Below are 21,800 nucleotides of genomic sequence, written 5' to 3' on the forward strand. Positions count from 1 at the left end.
AAGGAAATCACTGCTTCCAGAATATTTTTTTTTTATACTGAAACTGTGAGAGAACATGCGGAGCCGGCTCTCGCTGTGATTATTTTAACAGTTTCACTGATTTTCAGCTCCAGCAAATTACAATGTTCCCAACTGAAATGACTCTCCCTCCCTTTCCTTTCTTCTCCCATCTCTAGCCTGCTGCTGCCGTATGTGACAGGTACCCTGCATGACAGACCGAGGCAGCCACAGTCATCAACACATCGCCAGCTTTACTGCAACTTGTGTTAGGCTATCGGGAATGAAAAGCCTCGCCATTAGTCTCATGATGGGTTTTCACTGGACCCAAATCTCCTAAGAAGGATGCTCTCTAGTTTTTGGATTTCTGCTTGGAAGCGTATTACCCACATTAACCGGTTAAGGACCGCTGGCCGTAAATTTAAGGCCAGCAGTCCTGGTCTCTAAGACCAGCCGATTGTAAATTTACGGCCGGTCTTCAGAGACTCACTAGGCAGGGGGTGGGGCGGGGGGAGGGCAGGTATTAGGTGTTACTAACACCTAACCACCCCCTCAACAACATTCAGTCGGACTCAGTTCGGACTGAACGTTTTAACCCTTTCGATCGTGCCGTGAAACATCACGGCGCGATCGAAAGGGATCCGCCGCATATTGAAGCTGATCGGCACCCCCCGCGGCGAGATCGGGGGGTGCCGATGTCAGTAAAAGGTAGTCTGGGGTCTGGCCAGTGACCCCAGACTACCGGATCCCCAACATACCTGGTTGATCCTGCCGACCGATGGAGGAAGTGAGCGATGTGTCTCACTTCCTCTGCTGCTTGCAGGACACGAGCAGGCTCATGTCCTGCTCGTGTCCTGCAAGCTACTATACAAAATCAGTTGATGCTTTCATGAAAGCATCAACTGATTCAAGTGTCCTAAAGGGACACATGAAAAAGTTAAAAAAAAAAAAGTTAAAAAAAAAGTAAAGTGTATGAAAAAAGTAATAAAGTTATAAAGCCCAAAAATCCCTTTTTCTCTATACAAAATGAACTATATAAAAAAGTACTAAAAATTAATAAAAACAATGCATATTTGGTATCGCCGCGTCCGTAACAACCTGTACAATAAAACTGAAATAATATTTAATGTATACGGTGTACATCTGAAAAAAAACCCGGAAAAAACCCGCCAGAAGTAGTGATTTTTCACCATATCACCTTACAAAATATGCTATAAAAAGTGATCAAAAAATCATATGCACCCCACAACAGTACCAATAAAAAGCGCAGGTTGTCCCGCAAAAAATAAGCCCTCAACCAACACTGTCAACCGAAAAATAAAAATTTTACGCCTCTCATAAGATGGCGATGCAAAAATCACTGATTTATGTCCCCAAATGTGTTTTTGTTCTGCAGAATTAGTATCGCATAAAAAAATAGTATAAATGAGGTATCGCCGTAACCGTACCGACCCGCAGAATAAAGGGAACATGTTACTTTTACTGTGCGCTGCATGGCGAAAAATTTAAAGGGTACAACTCAATGCCAGGATTTTATTTTTTTTTAAATCCAGCAAGAAAGAGTTAATAAAATGTATTCAGTATGTTGTAGGCACCCAAAAATGGTGTCATTACAAAATATATCACATCCCGCAAACAACAAGCCCTTATATGGCCGCGTCACCAAAAGAATAAAGAAAATATAGCATCTACCAATGTGAAGACAAAAAAAACCAAAATCGCCAAATTATTAGAATACAACTGGCGGCGTCAGGAAGGGAATGTATAAGCTGTGTCAGTGTACTTCAGGAGACACCCCAGATTTACAGTTTACAAGGGAAAGACACCAGAAGTGACCCCCAAAATGAGCCCCAGAGTGACTCCCCCAATCATAGGAGCTACTGGGACATAGTAGGGAATTTGGTGTCTGCAATGTACTCCGCACCGCTTACACATTCCCTCTTCGCCATCCGCTGTGCAGTCATGTCCGGGATACTAATACTCACTACACCCCCTGAGAAATTCTTTGAGGGGTGCAGTTTTCAAAATGGGGTCACTCCTTTGGGGAATCCACTTTTCTGGTACCTTACAGGCTCTACAAACATGGCATGGCGTCCAGATACCAAACATCTGAATCTGTACTCCAAAAGCCTCATCGCGCTCCTTCCCTTCTGCGCCCTGCTGTGCGCCCAAACTGCAGTTTATGCCACATGTATGACACATGTATGACACTGGTGTACCCGGGATAACGGACGTAATGTCATATGTGGGTATAAACTGATATTAGGGCACAGCCGGACACAGAAGGGAAGAAGGGTTATTGGGTTTTTGGAGCGCAGACGGTTTGGTTTTTGGATGCCATGACACTTTTGCAGAGACCCTAAACTTGCCCCTACAAAATGGGGTTTACAGTTACCTCCAGGTCTCTCCAAAAGGAACATGGCCCCCAGAAAGTCCCTCTAAATCTGTACCCCAAAAGCTAAAAAGCGCAGTGCTCCTTCCCTTCTGAGCCCTCCTGTGTGCCCAAGCAGCAGTTTACACCCACATATATATATTTTTTGCCCCTCGGGATGGCCCCTTAATAGTTTTAGGAGTGCAGGTCTCTGACAACACAAAGTGGGTGCAATGTATGGGGCACCGAAATGGCATATTTCTTTCAAAATTTAAATTTTCATTTTGGACATTCATTTTTTGGAAGCATTTTAGGCACAAAATGATAATACCCCTTGATTCATTCCTTGACAGGTGTAGCTTCTAAAATGGGGTCACAATGGGGGGTTTCCATTGTATTGATACTTTAGGGGCTCAGCAAATGCGACATGGCACCTGAAAACTATTCCAGCCACATCTGCCCTCCAAAATCCAAATAGCTCTCTTTCCATTCTGAGCCCCACCATGTACCCATACAGCAGATTATGGCCACATATGGGGTATTGCCGTGTTCAGGAGAAATTTTGTAACAAACTGTGGGGGGCTTTTAATTCTTTAACTACTTGCAAAATTAAAAATATGGCGCTAAATGGACGATTCATTGGGAAAAAAAGTAATTTTTCATTTTTACATCCCAATGTTAATAAAATCTGTGAAACAGCTGTGAGGCCAAAATGCTCAGTATACCCCTAGATAAATTCTATGAGTGGTGTAGTTTCCAAAATGGGGTCACTTTTAGGGGGTTTCCACTGTATTGGTACTTTAGGGGCTCTGCAAATGCGACATGGGACTTGAAAAATATTCCAGCAAAATCTGTCCTTCAAAAGCCAAATAGCCCTCTTTCCATTCTGAGCCCCGCCATGTTCCCATACAGCAGGTTATGACCACATATGGGGCATTTCTGTGTTCAGGAGAAATTGTTTAACAAACTTTATGGAGCTTTTTCCCCTTTATCCTCTTGTGAAAATGAAAAATTTGGGGCTAAATTGACAGTTTATTGGAAAAAAAGTAATTTTTCATTTTCATGCCCCAATATTAATAAAATCTGTGAAACAGCGGTAGGGTCAAAATGCTCACTCTACCCTTTAATATGTTCTGTGGGGGGTGTAGTTTCCAAAATGGGGTCACTTTTAGGGGGTTTCCACTGTATTGGTACTCTAGGGGCTCTGCAAATGAGACATGGCACCTAAAATTATTCCAGCAAAATCTGCCATCCAAAAGCCAAATAGCGCTCTTTCCATTCCAAGCCCCGCCATGTCCCCATACAGCAGAATATGGCCACACATGGGGTATTGCCGTGTTCAGGAGAAATTGTGTAACAAACTGTGGGGGGCTTTTAGTCCTTTATCCCCTTGTGAAAATTAAAACTTTGGGGATAAAGTGACATTTTAGTAATTTTTCATTTACACATCCCAATGTTAGTAAAATCTGTGAAACAACTGTAGGGTCAAAATGCTGACTATACCCCTTGATGAATTCTGTGAGGGGTGTAGATTCTAAAATGGGGTCACTTTTGGGGGGTTTCCATTGTTTTGGTACTCTAGGGGCTCTGCAAATGAGGCATGGTGCCTGAAAATTATTCCAGCAAAATCTGCTGTTCACACACCCAGTGTCGCTCCTTCCCTTCCATGCACTGCTGTGTACCCAAAAATCAGTTTACACCCACATGTGGGGTATTTCTGTGCACGGGAGAAATTGCATAACAAAATGTGAGATGCATTTTCTCCTTTAACCCTTTGTGAATGTGTTAATTTTAGGTCTAAATGAATGTATTAATGAAAAAAAATAAAATGTCTAAATTTCACTGCCATATTATTTTTATTCTTATGAAAAACTTAAAGGGTTAACAAACATCCCAAATGCTGTTTTGAATAATTTGAGGGGTGTAGTTTTGAAAATGGGGTGATTTATGGGGGTTTCTATTATACAGGCCTTTATAATTCCTTACAGAACTGAAGCGGTCCCTAAAAAATTGGTTTGGGGAATTTTCTTGCAAATCTAGAAAATCGCTGTTACACTTGTAAGCCTTGTAACGTCCAAAATAAATTAAAAGACAATCAAAAGATGATGCCGATATAAAGCAGAGATATGGGAGATAATATTTATTTATGTATTTGGGTGGTATGACTATCTGCCTGAAAAGCAGAGAATTTCACATTTTGAAAATTGCAATTTTTTCCAAATTTCCATCAAATTTCCTAGTTTTTTTTATAAATAAATACACAAATATTGATTAATATTTACCACTAACATGAAGTATAATGTGTTACGAAAAAAACTGTCTCAAAACCACTTGTGTAAGTTAAACCGTCTCAAAGTTATTGCCATTTAAAGTGACACATGTCAGTTTTGAAAAAAAAAGGCCTGGTCTTTAACATACTTTTGGGCCTGGTCCTTAACCGGTTAAATACAGAAGCCAATGAGCTGTAATTCTGGCTGTCTGTACAGAAGAAATCCCAATGACAAACTGTCTAGTGATTCAACAAAAGATTATGGCCGGTACTAAAAGCCTAGAGAATAATATATTTCACCGGAGTGTTGCTTTAAGCGCGCTTCCGTTTTGCTGTGGGTTTTATGAAGCTGACAAGAAGGTATGCGCTCCTGTCAATTTTACATGAAAACACAGCAAATTGTCATCAAGGACATCTCAAAATTGTGACAACCAGATCTAAGTCATGACCATTTGGGTACGTCTACATGCGCCTGTTTCAGGATAGTAATGGTTATGATTTAGATCTGGTTGTCACTATCCTGAGATGTATTTGATGTGGTTTTGCTGTGTTTTCATACTCAATTTACAGGAAAGCATACTTTGTCAAGACCCCGTGGCGTAACTAGGAATGGCTGGGCCCAAGGCGAACATTACTCCCCCTCTGCACAAACATTCCTGAATAGACTATTATGCCCCTACAAACACTATTATGCGCCATAGTGGCCCCTGCACACAGTATTATGACACATAGTGGCCCCTGCACACAGTATTATGCTTCATAGTGGCCCCTGCACACAGTATTATGCCACATAGTGGCCCCTGTACACAGTATTATGCTTCTGGGTGGCCCCTGCACACAGTATTATGCCACATAGTGGCCCCTGCACACAGTATTATCCCCCATAGTGGCCCCTGCACACAGTATTATGCTTCTGGGTGGCCCCTGCGCACAGTATTATGCCACATAGTGGCCCCTGCACACAGTATTATCCCCCATAGTGGCCCCTGCACACAGTATTATGCTTCTGGGTGGCCCCTGCACACAGTATTATGCTCCATAGTAGCCCCTGCACACAGTATTATGCCTGGTATTAGGAACAATTATTATACTGTTATAGTCAGACCCCAGAGTATAATGATCGGAGACCCAGGGGAGGATACAAACATAAAAAACAATATTACTTACCTTTCCTGGCCCTGGCACACTCCCTGCTGATTTAGGACATTTTTATTGTCGGTACAGATGTCACGTGAGCCAGGCCTGCGTCGCGACACCGGCCCAGCCCATGTGATGTCTGGGACATTACCAAACAGGCCTGAAGCCCGCCGGAGCGCAGGTTAGGTAAGTAACAGTAAGACCCCAGAATATAATGATAGCTGTGTTGTTAGGGTTCGCGGGCTCGCGGCCTCACTTACCGATCCCCGCTCCTGATCACAGCCGCCTCTGCTTACACAGTTTAATCTCATTCCATATACACATTCTGGGAAAAAGAGAGGTGTGGAAAAGCTGCCTTTATAAATACGCATGTTTTTTAAAAACTTAGAATGTCAATTCCAGCTGTAGAATCGCAAGCGTTTAACCTTTAATAGAGGATTTAATAGTGTAAGAAAAAAACAGCAAAAACTCAATGAAAAAAGTTGCAGAAAAGAATGCAATCTGTTTCTGCTACATTTTTTTCTTCAGCATTTTTTAGCTGTGTTCCGATACGTGGGTTCTTAGCCTTAAAGGGGTTTTTTGCCACTTTTCACTTGAGATATGATAAGTTGTCAATTAAAGATCCATGGGAGTCCAATACCATGATGCCCGGGGATCAGCTGATTGAAGCAACAGTATTCTCTGTGCACTGTTTCTGCTTTACTTGTCCCATGACATTATGCTCATTGGTCACATGGCCTGATCACAGCTCTGTCCCATTCAAGTGAACCAATCCATTAATATTCCCCAGAAAACCCCTTTAGGTGACTACATCACAAGTTATACTGAATCTTTCCCCACAAAATTATATACCTGCTCTGTTCTTTCTGCTCTTTAACATGTTGCCTGCAGATAAGTCTGTGTTTTAATAACAACAACTTTAAATGAATATGCCTGTAAATACCTAAAATGTTCAATAGTAATATACAGCGGTGTTCAAAAGTTTTAGGCATGTGTGTGTGTGTGTGGGGGGGGGACTTGAGCTATGTATGAATGTTTTCAAAAACAAGTTTATTTTTAAGATGAAGTGAATGAACAAAAGGGAAATCTAAGGTTATGTTCACATCTGCATCAGAGTCAGACAAAAAAGTTCTGTAAGTCTGACTTTTTCATCTGGTAGTTTTACTTTCTAAGAACGGACACCTGACAGATCCCATTATAGTCAATGTGGTCCACTTGGCACCATTGTTATACGCTGTGTTAGTGGTCCGTGTGTCTGTTGTTCTGCTCCTTCGATGGACCAGAACTACGGACACAGTGTCACGGATGGGAACATAACGTTAATCCAATATTTGGTGTGACCACCCTTTGCCTTCAAGACAGCATCAGTTCTTCTAGGTCACATGGACACAGTACTTGAAGGAACTCGGCAAGGAGGTTGTTCCAAACATCTTGGAGAACTAAGCCCAGATCTTCTGTGTCTATATGGTTTGTCACATCATTCTGTCTCTTCATATAATCCCAGACAGACCTGATGAAGTTGATATAATCACTTCCAGGATTCCTCCACCATTGGGTGGCCATACCAAATATTGATTTGATTTAGATTTCTCTTTTCTTCACTCACTCACTGGTAGTTTATTGGCAAAAATCAAACCTAATTTACATATAACTTGCTGAATGCAATATGTTTTGAACAAGTAGGAAAAAAAAACGCCAAATCACATGATGGATGTCATTTAGCATTCTGCACTTGCTGACAGGTCCTCTTTAAGTGACAAGCGCTAGCCTATTAGTCCATTTGACAAGATGGTTGACTCCTTGATAAGTGCTGAAAGTACCAGGTCAACAACAAACAGACATTAGAGATATTTTTGTTCAAGGGAACTCTTACGTAGGAGGCGAGGGAAAGTCTAAACAATTCAAGCATCTGGATGTGCAATTATTCACATCATGCAGATTGCACGCTGTTTATAATTAGCTGGGACTGTAGTATTCTTACTGCAACCAATACTGACGCACAGTTTATCCATCACCGTGTGCTTCTAACACTTCATTATGAATTATTTCGCCAAAAAAACCTGTAACTTTGTTAATAACAATATTTGTTACATTTTCGTGATGTTTCTCTTCTCACTTCTGGGATCTTTTAGGTGCGGTTTACCACTACAAATATTAATTTACATTGATTTTGACTACGCCACCCTTTAGCTATAGCACTGTGTATGAATTTCAGTAGCGGTATAGTTTGTGTAATTACCAGTATGTGAAGCTGTTTCCAGGGACACTTTGTGCGCACATTCTCATGACTAACCTTAAGGTAGGACGGTATTATTTGTTAGGAGGATCAGTCATGAAAGGACGGCGTGTTTTATAGTGAATGATGTTCTTCCTCGCTCAGGAGCTCCAGTCTAAAGCCCGATATATTTTTTGTCTGGAAACAATGTTGCCAAAGTCACATGCGCCACTCACCATAGCCAGGCGGTGCGTCTGTGCTGAATTGGGAGAAAGTTGCCAGACCTCTATGGCAGTAGCTTATCTCCCCTTGAACAAAAGACTGGAGCAGTTGAAATCCAATTGCTGGATCCATATCTTCCTCGTCATCTGCCATCTGGGGAAAGTGGAATAGGGAAGGTACGGTTCTCCAGCTGTTGCAAAACTACAACTCCCAGCATGCATACTTGCTCTGCTGTTCTTAGAACTCCCATGGAAGTGAATGGGGCATGTTGGGAGTTGTAGTTTCACAGCAGCTGGAGAGCCGAAGGTTCCCTACCCCTGTATTAGAGGGTCATCTGAATCTGTCAAGTTTGTCAGGCTAAATGTAATGTGTACAGACCTTGTGATGACCTACATGTGACATAAGAAGTCAGTCCTATGCATATAGGATGTCAAAAAGGTCAAATGATTTTCTTTTCCTTTTGTCATGGCCCAGTGTTGATAGCGGTGTTCCCTCAATGCAGGAGATCATAATTCAATATAAGACGAAGTGTTTTTACTCTATATAAGACATCAACATTGAGAATCCTTTAGAAATCAAAATTCTTGTTTCCTCTCCAAGTACCAACTGATATTTGCTGTTATCCTTTGGTACATTTTCTGTTACATTACTCCTTATCATTGCATATAATGGACCCTACAAGTGCATCCATGTCTCTGCCTGCAGGACTAACTATGGGCAGCAACTTATAGAGCAGGAGTACACAACTTGTGATGCTATTCTGTGCAGCCCCAACTATCCCTGGTACCTGTTTAGTATTCCAGAAAGGACAATATGGCTTTTTATTAATGTGGCTCTCTCACTATAGGATATAGGGGCTATGAAACCTGTTCTTATAGCTATCATAAACTGCACTGGACAAACCCATGCTTATATATGCTCAACTATCAGTTTGTGTGTTTTCTGACGCACCATATCGGGTAGCAGGAGACCCCTGCTTTAGACATCTCATCAGATATTGATGCCATATCGTAGCAATATGACTGATGGGAATAACCCATTAAATTAGATTGATATATAGTTTTGTGGGAGATGATTCAGTATAACTTTCCATTTAATTGCCTGCTAGTTTGACCCATTGCTGAGGCATTAATTGGGTTCTTAGTATTTGAAACAGCCTTCAAGGCCTTGCTATCAATTTGTATTTTGCGGGCAGCTGTAAATGACTAGGTGAGCTTTAATACATCACATAACCTTTAAAGGTGTGGTGCTGGTTTAGGAAAAGTGCAGCCATGTTTTTTCTGATCTTGGACAAGTGCCTTGCCATTTTAGTTATACCTGTTTCTGCTACTGGCCAAACTTAGTGGAAATCGCTGAGTATATTTTATACTCAGCCATGTCTATAAAACCTAAATGAACAGTACATGCAAATATAAGAAACTCGGTAATAAATCTTATTAAAGAAATATGTTTCTTTATCCTTTTTTGGCTATTTATATAGACCTCCATACTTCCCTCTCCATAGACCTCTGTACTCAGCCTCGCACACAGAGGTCTATGGAGAGGGAAGACTTCATTTATTTATTACCTCATTGTGTGCGCTGGTAGACTTTATCTCTACAGCAGTTTTACTAGAACTCTCTCACTTGTTGGCCATAGACCATTATCTTTGTGGGTTAGGCAGCCAGGACCCTTGCAGATCAGCCGTTATGGGACAGTGTAATGTTAACATACTTGGATCTGTGTTGCTCACTTACCATACAGTGTGTAGTATTGGGCTTAGGTGGCATAGCCTGCTTGGGTGCGCTTACATCATAGTATGGTGGAACTTTAGCTTTTATATCTGAGGCCACTTCTCCTGGACTGAAGAGCTATCCCTCCATCTTATTTAACATGGGATAAACATTTGATATTTATCCCTTGATGCATCCCCAATATGGCTTAAGAGATGTTATAGTTCTCCCATATTGTGGATCCAATGGATATCTAACATTTAGTTTGCAGCTGGTCCAGTTTTAATGTATGTTATATATGTTATATGCTGTATATAATGTGCCTTTGTTATATCCATATACATTTGGCTTTGACAGCCTGACATTAGTCACAGTAAGGTAATTTTTGTAGCGCGTCATAAGTTATACTTATTTATTATTTTTTATTGTCCATGATGTTATCCAGGAAGAAACACTTTGGACAGGGGATAACAATCCGTAATATGTTATGATATCAGGTTATCCGTGACCTCTCAATAGTTGTGTCCTGTCTTGTGACATTAAAAAGGGTGCAGTTTAGGGTTCTGGATACAAAACCCGATCAATGGTTGCTCATTTTAGGGGAATCCGACCATATACATGTACATTGGAGGATTCATCCTACTTAATTGTTTGTTAGGGTTTCTTGGCGTCTTTTTGTTTACTACTAAAGCAGTGGAGATTGTAGGGATGGTATTTTAATGAAGATGAATTAAAGCTTACTTATATTATATAAGAAATTATTTTCTTTGACACTGAGATAATACTAATAAAGGTCAATGCGGATATGATTTTGAAAGCTGGTGGTGGACTGTCCAGTGTCTGGAATAAAAAAAAAAAGTCTGTGAAGTCTCCACTTATTGGTTTTGACTCACATTTTCTGATTCAGATAACTGACCATGTGAATAAGTCCTCAATGAAACTTCTATTGGAGTTCCTTAATTGTACAGCAGTTCCTCTCTGAGCAGTTTTCACACTACTTGTTCTCATTTCAAGTTTTTGTCACGAGTTATTGCTCTGACTTTGGTTTCACATAAACAAGTCCTGTTTTTCTTATATTTGTTATTTTCTCTCTTTCAGCACCCGTTACAATGGGCTGTGGATTAAACAAACTTGAGAAATTTGATGAGAAAAGACCAGGCAATATATATTCAACACTGAAGCGACCACATGTTGAAACCAAGATAGATGTATCCTATGAATACCGTTATGTGGATTTCACAACAATCTCCCAAGGTACGTTGCCATTCCTTTTTTTAAAAAACATAGGACCTGCGGCCATTTAAATACATTAATGTCATGGCTTATGGCATGTCCCTGGACCTCCATACTGGGCATACACAGGTGAAAAACTGGGAACGTGTTTTGCTGTAGAAGGGGCTTATCCACTAAATACGCATGCCGAGTGATCTCACAATCTCCGCATGTACAACATATACAGTGTTGGCCAAAAGTATTGGCACCCCTGCAATTCTGTCAGATAATACTTAGTTTCTTCAAGAAAATGATTGCAAGCACAACCTCTTTGGTATTAATATCTTCATTTATTTTGCTTGCAATGAAAAAACACAAAAGAGAATGAAAAAAAAGTCAAATCATTGATCATTTTACACAAAACTCCAAAAATGGTCCGGACAAAAGTATTGGCACCCTCAGCCTAATACTTGGTAGCACAACCTTTAGACAAAATAACTGCGAACAACCGCTTCCGGTAACCATCAATGAGTTTCTTACAATGCTCTGCTGGAATTTTAGACCATTCTTCTTTGGCAAACTGCTCCAGGTCCCTGAGATGTGAAGGGGGCCTTCTCCAAACTGCCATTTTGAGATCTCTCCACAGGTGTTCTATGGGATTCAGGACTGGACTCATTGCCGGCCACTTTAAAAGTCTCCAGTGCTTTCTCTCAAACCATTTTCTAGTGCTTTTTGAAGTGTGTTTTGGGTCATTGTCCTGCTGGAAGACCCATGACCTCTGAGGGAGACCCAGCTTTCTCACACTGGGCCCTACATTATGCTGCAAAATTTGTTGGTAGTCTTCATAATGCCATGCACACGGTCAAGCAGTCCAGTGCCATCCGCACAATCTTGCGTTGAAATCTCTCGTCAATTTTTCTTTTCCGTCCACATCTAGGGAGGTTAGCCACAGTGCCATGGGCTTTAAACTTCTTGAAGACACTGCTCACGGTAGACACAGGAACATTCAGGTCTTTGGAGATGGACTTGTAGCCTTGAGATTGCTCATGCTTCCTCACAATTTTGCTTCTCAAGTCCTCAGACAGTTCTTTGGTCTTCTTTCTTTTCTCCATGCTCAATGTGGTACACACAAGGACACAGGACAGAGCTTGAGTCAACTTTAATCCATTTCAACTGGCTGCAAGTGTGATTTAGTTATTGCCACCACCAGTTAGGTGCCTCAGGTAAGTAACAGGTGCTGTTAATTACACAAATTAGAGAAACATCACATGATTTTTCAAACAGTGCCAATACTTTTGTCCACCCCCTTTTTTATGTTTGCTGTGGAATTATATCCAATTTGGATTTTTGACAATTCTTTTTATGGTTTTCCATTGAAGACAAATTAAATGAAGATAATAATACCAAAGAATTTGTGATTGTAATCATTTTGTGGAAGAATTGAGTATTATCTGACAGAATTGCAGGGGTGCCAAAGATATTGAGACTTTTCATAGCCATTTTAGACCAGAATAACTTCACTTTAAACCGTATGTCAAAGAAGGGAAAAACTATATCACATTGTAGAGAGTGTTTCCATCAAAAAGTTTCGAAATGACTGTCAACCATGTAATGTAAACTGTATCCATGATCTTAAAAAAATTATGAAAATATAAAGTTTTTAACAATGAGAAAAGAGCAACAATGTAAAAACCACTAAAATAAGATAAGCTATAATGCAAAGTGATTGTGTTTGTCTTTAGACAGATGTTCTAAAAAAGAAAAAGGAAACTGTTTCAACACACAAAATATGATTGGTATAAATCCCTGATGGCAAAAGCTAAAAAGCTTTCCAGCTTATGGAAATAACACTTATTGCAGTTGAATTATCCCTTGTCCACAGAACAGAGGATAATGCTAAGTTCACACTAGCGTTCGAGTCTCAGTATGAGGCTCCGTCCCCCATGCCGCTTAAAATAGGCGGAGAGAAAACATTTTTCTGTCATTTTCAGTGGAAACCCCCAGTGGACCCCAGTTAAAGAGGACCTTTCATCAGATCGGGCACATGCAGTTTTATATACTGCTGGAAAGCTGACAGTGCGCTTTCCCGATCTGTGCCCGGTGTAAAGCGCTATCGGTCCCGGGACCGTAGCGCTTTAGTATCAGAAGGGCGTTTCTGACTATTAGCCAGGGACGCCCTTCTGCCCAGCACTGCCTATCGCGCTGTACTGTGGAGCGGGGAGGAACGCCCCCTCCATCTGCTCACACAGCTCGTCCATAGACGAGTATTATCAGGAGGGGAGGGGGCGTTCCTCCCCGCTCCACAGTACAGCACGATAGGCGCTGCTGGGCAGAAGGGCGTCCCTGGCTAATAGTCAGAAACGCCCTTCTGATCCTAAAGCGGTACTTTACCGGGACCGATAGCACTTTACCCGGGCACAGATCGGGAAAGCCGACAGTGCACTGAATTCAGCGCACTGTCAGCTTTCCAGCAGTATATAGAACTGCATGTGCCCGATCTGATGAAAGGTCCTCTTTAAGCAGATTGGGTTTCTGTTTTTTCGGTCTCCAAGCAGACCCAAAGGATGGAAACATGAACACTATTGTGAACCTAGCTTAAGGGGTGATTACAGAATGTTGGGATGATCACAAGATTTCAGGGCCACTATGTAGATGGACTGCAGGGCCGAGCTAGAAATTGTATAATCGAAACAGAAAGTATATGAGAAAGTCGTAATATTTTCCATCCCATAATCACACTTAACCCCTATCCTGTGCTGGGACCCCCATTGACCACAAGAAGAGAGCCCATTTGAATGGATCCGCAGTCATCCATGACCGCTGATGTTTCATTCAACTCTATGGAATTGCCGAAAACAGGTGAGTGCTGTAATTTCCTATCTACGACAGTCCCATTGAGTTCAGTGGCATGGCACCGGATATGTGCAGCCACCACTTCACTTAATTGGGGAAAAACAGGATCTATCTTCTTGTGATCAGCTTCAGTTTCAGCATCAGGTAAACAAGAATGTCCTCATTCACAGAGGTCTTGGTGAGGAATTGAAACATAGTATATTAGAAAATTGCTTAAGTTTTTATTACACATTGTTGAAGCTTTTGTACATGAAACTGGAAAAGCCCTTTAGAAAAGCAATAAATCCCTCGTTCTCACTATGGGACCATAAAGGAGTGCGGCTGTACATTTACCTGTTAATGCATTCAGTGGTGGTACACTGATATAGTCTTGTTTTCATAGAGGATGCTGCATGATATATTCGTAGACTATATTTTGTTTACTACAGTATGTTGAGCCTAGTTTGTGTGTCTACTTTTAGCAATGGCTTCCAGTATGACCAGAGGCTTCACTTGATGATTCTTACATTTCTTTATTTTTCTTCCCAAGTCCGCAGACATGAGAGGCATCTGGGATCAGTAACTTTGTGTTCCGTGTCTGTCTGACAGTGCAGCATTTTTTCCATTGCCAACAACTTGGTTTTTTTGTTGTTGTTGTATAAATGTTTATATGGCATACTGTCTTTCTTATGGTCATTAGTGTAATAAGTATAGTAGATGACTAGTTTGTCCAGTGACTCACATAGTCAATATAGCAAATCTCCTGTTTTGTTCCTTATGCGGAAATGATTTTAGTTGGTAAATTACAGTATTATATTACATGCCATGTCTATGAGCTAGACAATGTCTTTAGAATTCTAATGACTGCAGACCTGATTCATCCTCAGTCCTTAGTTCATGTTGGTGACATTACTTTTCAGATACCCTGTAAATCTACCTCTGAACAGGTCACTGACTTTTATCTCTATATGGTATTTTATCACCCCTGCTTCAAAGGTTTGTATCCTATTAATATTATAAATGTGAAAGTTTGTGAGTTTGTGGGTTTGTGTGTTTGGATGTTTGCATGTTCGGATGTTTGTTCCTCAATCACGGAAAAACCGCTCCACCGATTTGGCTGAAATTTTCCACAAACATAGTTAATACACCCGATTAAACAATAGGCTACTTTTTGTCACAATAGCGCACATACGTTTTTCCCAGGACCCCCACAAAACCCAAACTCACACCACCATCTCTGCAATCTCACACACTTTGGACCCCGATTTGGCTGAAATTTTCCACAAACATAGTCCCTACACTTGATTGCGCAATAGGCTACTTTTCGTCACAATAGCTCACATACGTTTTTCCCAGGACCCTTTGGATGTTCGGATGTTTGGCGGTCAATCACGCAAAAACCGCTCCACCGATTTGGCTGAAATTTTCCACAAACATAGTTATTACACTCGATTAAACAATAGGCTACTTTTCGTCACAATAGCGCACATACGTTTGTGCCAGGACCCCCACAAAACCCAAACTCACACCACCATCTCTGCAATCTCACACACTTTGGACCATAGCAAGCCACAAAATTCATATTGCCCTCTACAGCCTCGCCCCTAACCCCACACAATCTCATATACATATACTTTACCACTTTGCCCCTCACCTTAACAATTCTCTAGGAGGCGCTCTTTAACGCTCCGGAGCAGCCATGTTTGCCCCCACCACTCTGACAATCTGCGACACCGCCCACCCATGTCAATACCCCTAGGCGGTCTAATAAATGCAAAAAAAAAAGTTTAAAAAAAGTAAAAAAAATATAAAAAAAATAAATAAAAAGGATTAAAAATTCAAATCACCCCCCTTTCCCTAGAACACATATAAAAGTAGTTAAAAACTGTGAAATACATACATGTTAGGTATCCGCGCGTCCTAAATCGCCCGCTCTACAAAGTTATACAAATATTTTTCCTGTTCGGTAAACGCCGTAGCGGGAAAAATGGTCAAAAGTGCCAAACCGCCGTTTTTTCACTGTTTTGATTCTGCTAAAAATTTGCATAAAAAGTGATCAAAGCAATAACATTTCCCAAAAATGGTAGAACTACAAAGTACACCCGACCCCGCAAAAAAAGACGCCCTATACATCCCCGTACACGGACGTATAAAAAAGTTACGGCTGTCGGAATATGGCGACTTTTCAAAAAAAAATTTTTTAACACAGTTTTGGATTTTTTTTAAGGGGTCAAAATGTAAATAAAACCATATAAATTTGGTATCCCCGGAATCGTAACGAAGCACAGAATACAAGGGACATGTCATTTTGGTTGCACAGTGAATGCCGTAAAACCAAAGCCCGTAAGAAAGTCGCAGAAATGCATTTTTTCTTCAAATCCACCCCATTCTGAATTTTTCCCCTGCTTCCCAGTACATTATATAGAATAACTAATGGTGGCATCATGAAGAAAAATTTATCCCAGGAAAAATTAAGACCTCATATGGCTCTGGGAGCGGAGAAATAAAAAAGTTATGGGGTTTAGAGGGAGGGGAGTCAAAAACGAAAATCAAAAAATGCCATCGGCGGGAACTTCAAATACTTCTGTCCCAAAGTCACTATGTAAAGTTTCTCACAACACCGTATAGCAGCTCAAATACAAATTAACTTCAACACAAAAGTCTCATGTATTGTCTGAATTACAGCAAAAACAAGATACAAAGTTACATTTCATATCCCATACCTTATACACAGTACGAAAACCTTACCCCCGCTTGTATATACCCACTTCTACAATCACCGCAGACGAAGTCGCGGGTACCAGCTAGTGTTAAATAAAAACAGATCAGTTAGTCTAGGACAGAAAAGCAGGACAAACCACACTTTTTTGTCCCACAAAAGAATGAACAGAAACTGATCCATTTTTATTTAACATTGACTCTATATAAACGGATGGTCATCAGTTTCCATCTGTTTTCATCCATTCTTTGCATCTGTTTTTTGTCTTCAATATTGATCAAATAAACTGATGATCAAACGTGATGGGAAGGGCCCCTGAGGGGGCTTTCACACTTGCACTCGTTCTCCGCTTTGTGCATTCTGTCTTCAGCCCCGGCGAAACTGTCTAGTTTCACCGGGGCTGAAGACAGAAACCCAGTGTGAAAGCCCCGTAACATGTATAAGTTGCTCTCTTGTCACAAAACCTCATTTTGGATAAAAGTCGCCTCGTGATCAGCTGATGTCCATGCCTCCAGCTTATGAAACCAGTGTCGATGAGCCAGATAACTTATTGGTGACCAGCCAGTCAACAGCTAGAGCGATCACTCAGAACAGAAGGAAAAGGATGTAGAACAGCTCAATGTTCTGAACACTTCAGAGTAAGGGTTAGTTCATACGGCAGAAACCTTTTCCGCCATGTGGCTTTTTCACGCGGCTAGCCGCAACGGGATGCCGATGCAATGAAAGGTCATTTTTAAGATCTCATCACAGAATCTGGTGCACAGCAAGATCCAGAGGACAATCTTCAATGTATGAAAAACAAAAAAAAAAAAATTCAGTATGCCAAAGGGTTCATAAAATTGTGTAGCTGCTGGGGTACTGACGAGTAATAAATGAAATTCTGCAAACAGGAGTTTTCTCTCTGCATGTTTCGTGCGGAAACTGAACAGAAACCACGTGGACCCCATTATAGTCTGTTTTCCTAGGTAAACGCTTTTCTATGTGTATAGGTTTCCGTTCGGGGGGTCCCCAAGTGGACTCCACGAATGGAATTCTGAATGCAGATGTGAACCGGGCCTAAAATGGAAAGTGTCAACAAACATAAGTTACTTTTTATTATTTGCTTATGCTTTTTTGTATTGATGAATCCTGTTATTTGGGTCATATTAAAAAAAAAAAAAAAAAAAAGATAACCCATTAATTTTCTGTGTATTGGAGCTAAATTGCAGTACCAGCACCTGGCCACTATACAGAGACCAAAGGTTTCAACTTTCAGCCTCGTGTTGTGTTTGGCAAGAGTGCTGAAAGTGCTCATGTGCATCTAATCTGTGCAGGGGCCGCATGTTGGCCACTTACTTATAGTGTTAGCTAAACTTTGCTACATCTGTATAATGTTAGTGGTAGCACAATGCTACAACATGTAAAGGCTTTTTTGGAGGGTATAAATATTAATGACTCAGGCTCGGTCCACATCTATGTTCAGGTTTCCTTTCAGGTAGTCTGCTTGGGGACCCCCAAGTGGAAACCTAATCTGCATAAAAAAATGGTTATTTAAGGAAACATGCAGCCCCATAGACTATAATGGGTTCCTTGTGGTTTCCACATGAAAAATAAGGAGAGAAAAGTGCTGCTTGCAGGATTTTTCTCTTTGTGTATTTCATGCGGAGAGGGGAACAGAATGGCCCGAATGCAGATGTGAATAGGGCTTTACCCTTAGGACCCCCACAGATCAGCTGATCAAGGTAGCAGTGGCGACCACTTCACAGGCCACTGACATCACATTCATTTGTCATGTGGCCAGTGTGCTGCTCAAGTCTGTTCATGTGATTGTGGCTGAGATCCAATACCAAGCACAGCCACTCTGTTATAAGATAAGATAAAATAATCCTTTAATAGTCCCACAATGGGGAAATAAAGTATCATAGATGGTACAGTAGTATATAGCAAGAAAGAAACACATAAAAGCACATGGCAGATAGAGGGATACTAGTCATAGCAACTAAACAGAAAGAAACACAGACACACTGCAGGATCATTTAGTTCTCTGTGCAAAGTGATGTTGATGATACAGCCCGACTGCAGTTGGAGGACACGAGAAGGGGGGTCACAACATGTAGACATAACAGGCAGAATCAGCTTTTTGCAGAGGTGAGGGACATATGCAGCTATTACGATAACATGTGGCAGTTCCTTTGGTAGATGGTGAGATCTCATGCTCATAGCTGATAGTTGGATATCTTGCATCAGCACTATTGTTCATTAACCACAAAAATGGTGAGGGAATTGCCTTCAGATGACTACCCAGATGCCAGCAGAGCTGGGGTCTCTCTTGAATAGAGATGAGAGAACAGTAAAATGTTTGATATTCGATATTCGTTTTGAATAGCCACTCAATATTTGACTATTCGAATGAAAATCGAACCCCATTATAGTCTATGGGGCAAAATCCTTTGTTTCAGGGGATCTGACCATTCGACTCAGGAGGGTCACCAAGTCCACTATGACACCCCAGGAAATGATGCCAACACCCTGGAATGCAACTGGGACAGCAGGGGAAGCATGTCTGGGGGCATCAAGTACCTTTATTATGTCGGGATCCCTGTCAGTTTGCGATATGCCGGAGTTGATTTTTCCCATAGGAATGCATTGACCAGCGTTGATTGGCCGAATGCCATACAGAAGTACGGCATTTGGCCAATCAACGCTGGTCAATGCATTCCTATGCCGAGATGAAGCAGAGCTGAACCTGCTACACACTCAGCTCTACTGCATCGGACACTGCTACATCGGCCAGCACTGCTACATCGGGCCATGCGCTCAGCTCGGCTACTCTGGAGTACCCGAGCTCAACGAACGGCCAGCTCTGCTTCATCTCCGATGTAGCAGTGCTGGCCGATGTAGCAGTGTCCGATGTAGCAGTCCAATGCAGCAGAGCTGAGTGTGTAGCAGGTCCAGCTCTGCTGCATGAGACTGCTACATCGGACACTGCTACATTGGCCAGCACTGCTACATCGGGCCGTGCGCTCAGCTCAACTACTCCCGAGATGCAACCAAGCAGAGCGCACTCCCAGCACTGCTACATCAGAGATTTCCGATCATTTGGAGATTGGATTTTAAAAACGATCCTATTCACTACACAGCATTGTTTCAATTTTTGAACCCCCCACCGTTGTCCACTTACCTGCATAGCTGCAGCTCCTCTGTCCACATGTCTTCAGAGCGCCCTGCCCCCGCCTCCCGAGACTAGTATTATGGAGAAGGCGGGGCTTAGGAGCGGGTGGGCGGGTACTGGGAGGGGAGACTTGAGTGATGCACTCACGTCTCCCCGCCCACACTCTCCAGCCGCTCTAAGCCCCGCCTACTCCCTGCATCTCTACAATACTAGTCTAGGGAGGCGGGGCGCAGGGCGCTCTGAAGAGGACAGAGGAAGGTGGGAGGGGATACAAATTTTTTCTGCCTTTGGCTAGTGGTATTCGATTGCAATCTATTACCTCGAACGGCCTGATATACAATCGAATATGTATTCGATCGAACGGTGTTCGCTCATCTCTACTCTTGAACTAGTCAAACTACTGTACAAGATACACCAAGCGGGAACAACAGAAAAAACTGGTGTCATTTTAGAATATTTCCACTGTAATTGTTTCTAATGTTTGAAGTCCAATTTCTGTGAACGTACAAACTTATACTATGCTTTGGATTGTTAGCAGACATAAGGTCAATAAATTTTACTAATCCAAATCCCATACAAGTAATGTCTACGCTGGAAGGAGTATAAGATGGCTTCTGTTCGCATTGATTTTCTACATTTTGTAAGGAGAATAATAGGTAGGATTTTCCCTTTTAAGATTCTCAGAATGAGGTGTAATCTAGTAAAACTAGCAGGACTCGGATTTTGGGGCAAATAGCCCAGGAATCACATATTCTGGCAGATGCCAAAGTGCACTTAACGACTTAAACTGGGCAATTTCTCTAATGGCACCGAGGTATTTTATAGAAATGACAGTCCTATTGAAATTGCGTAAAATGGAATGAAAGAGTGAAAATTTTGTGTGTACTGACAGTAGGATTTTCAGACATGCTTTCTCGAATGAAAGCTTATTTTTATTCCATTTATTCTTTTTTACTTTCTTATTTTTCATAAGGTTTATCAGAGGGTTCGGTGCTTTTAGTAGCCAAGAGCATATTGTTGTGTTCATGTCATGAATAAAAGACGTCCGGGCAGATTTATTGATTTGTACATTACTATTTTCGGAGGACTTTTTTTTCTCTAGGTCGCAGGTTTGGGGTGTACAATTATCTTACTATCTGAGTTTAGCTCATGCTTGTAATCTTTGACAGGAAATGATTCTTCTACTTTTTGCACAAGTCAACAATGCCGTGTTTAGAGACAGCTTTGGCATTAAACTTTACCCACGTTTCAAAATGTCAGTTTATGAAGTTCTGCTTCATCTGTTCTCCTCGTGAGCATCTGCTTGTGATTTGGGAAGTGTCAGCACATGGATACACTTATTAGGATGCAGCGGACACGGTATTTCTATACGCATGTAATGCCATAGGTTAAAAATGCACTTGCCAAGAACATATAAAGTAAACTTAACAGTTCCAAAAGTATGTCGTCTGGTTTCCTTTGTTTTGTGAATCCACCCATGGCTGTGTAGGGAGCATAATGTAATACTGTAATATATCTTCAGAACTTAGTGACAAGCCTTTTCAAGCAGCTTGGGAGCCATAATGATGTCATGGGGTCAGTCATTCCTCATCTTAATGAATAGACCATCCTCTTTCCTCCCCTCCCTTTATTCTGTGCCGCCTTCTGTTAGCATTTAGGTTGAATGCAATACATATGGTGTGAGAAAATGGAAAATTGTTGTATGGTATTTTTTTTTTTAACTATAAAAAATATAGACAATTTAAAGGGATTCTATCATTAAAATCAATTTTTTTGTAGATCACACGTAGGAATAGCCTTAAAGAGGACCTTTTACTGATTTCGGCACAGGCAGTTCTATTTACTGCTGGAAAGCTGACAGTGCGCTGAATTCAGCGCACTGTCGACTTTCCCGATCTGTGCCCCAGGTAAAGAGCTATCGGTCCTGGTACCGTAGCTCTTTACAGTCAGAAGGGCGTTTCTG

At 41.4% G+C, this 21,800-nt stretch overlaps 1 protein-coding gene across 1 annotated transcript in view; it reads left to right on the top strand.

The window, feature by feature from the left end:
* RFTN1 (raftlin, lipid raft linker 1) overlaps positions 1 to 21,800 on the top strand; it is a 262,249-nt gene that overhangs the window by 39,169 nt on the left and 201,280 nt on the right. The window contains exon 2 of the mRNA XM_075271433.1: positions 11,022 to 11,177. Coding sequence (XP_075127534.1) covers positions 11,033 to 11,177 — 145 coding nt within the window. The 5' untranslated portion in view covers positions 11,022 to 11,032. The remainder of the gene's footprint in view (positions 1 to 11,021; positions 11,178 to 21,800) is intronic.

Source organism: Leptodactylus fuscus, chromosome 4 (assembly GCF_031893055.1).
Source record: "Leptodactylus fuscus isolate aLepFus1 chromosome 4, aLepFus1.hap2, whole genome shotgun sequence".
NCBI lineage: Eukaryota > Metazoa > Chordata > Amphibia > Anura > Leptodactylidae > Leptodactylus > Leptodactylus fuscus.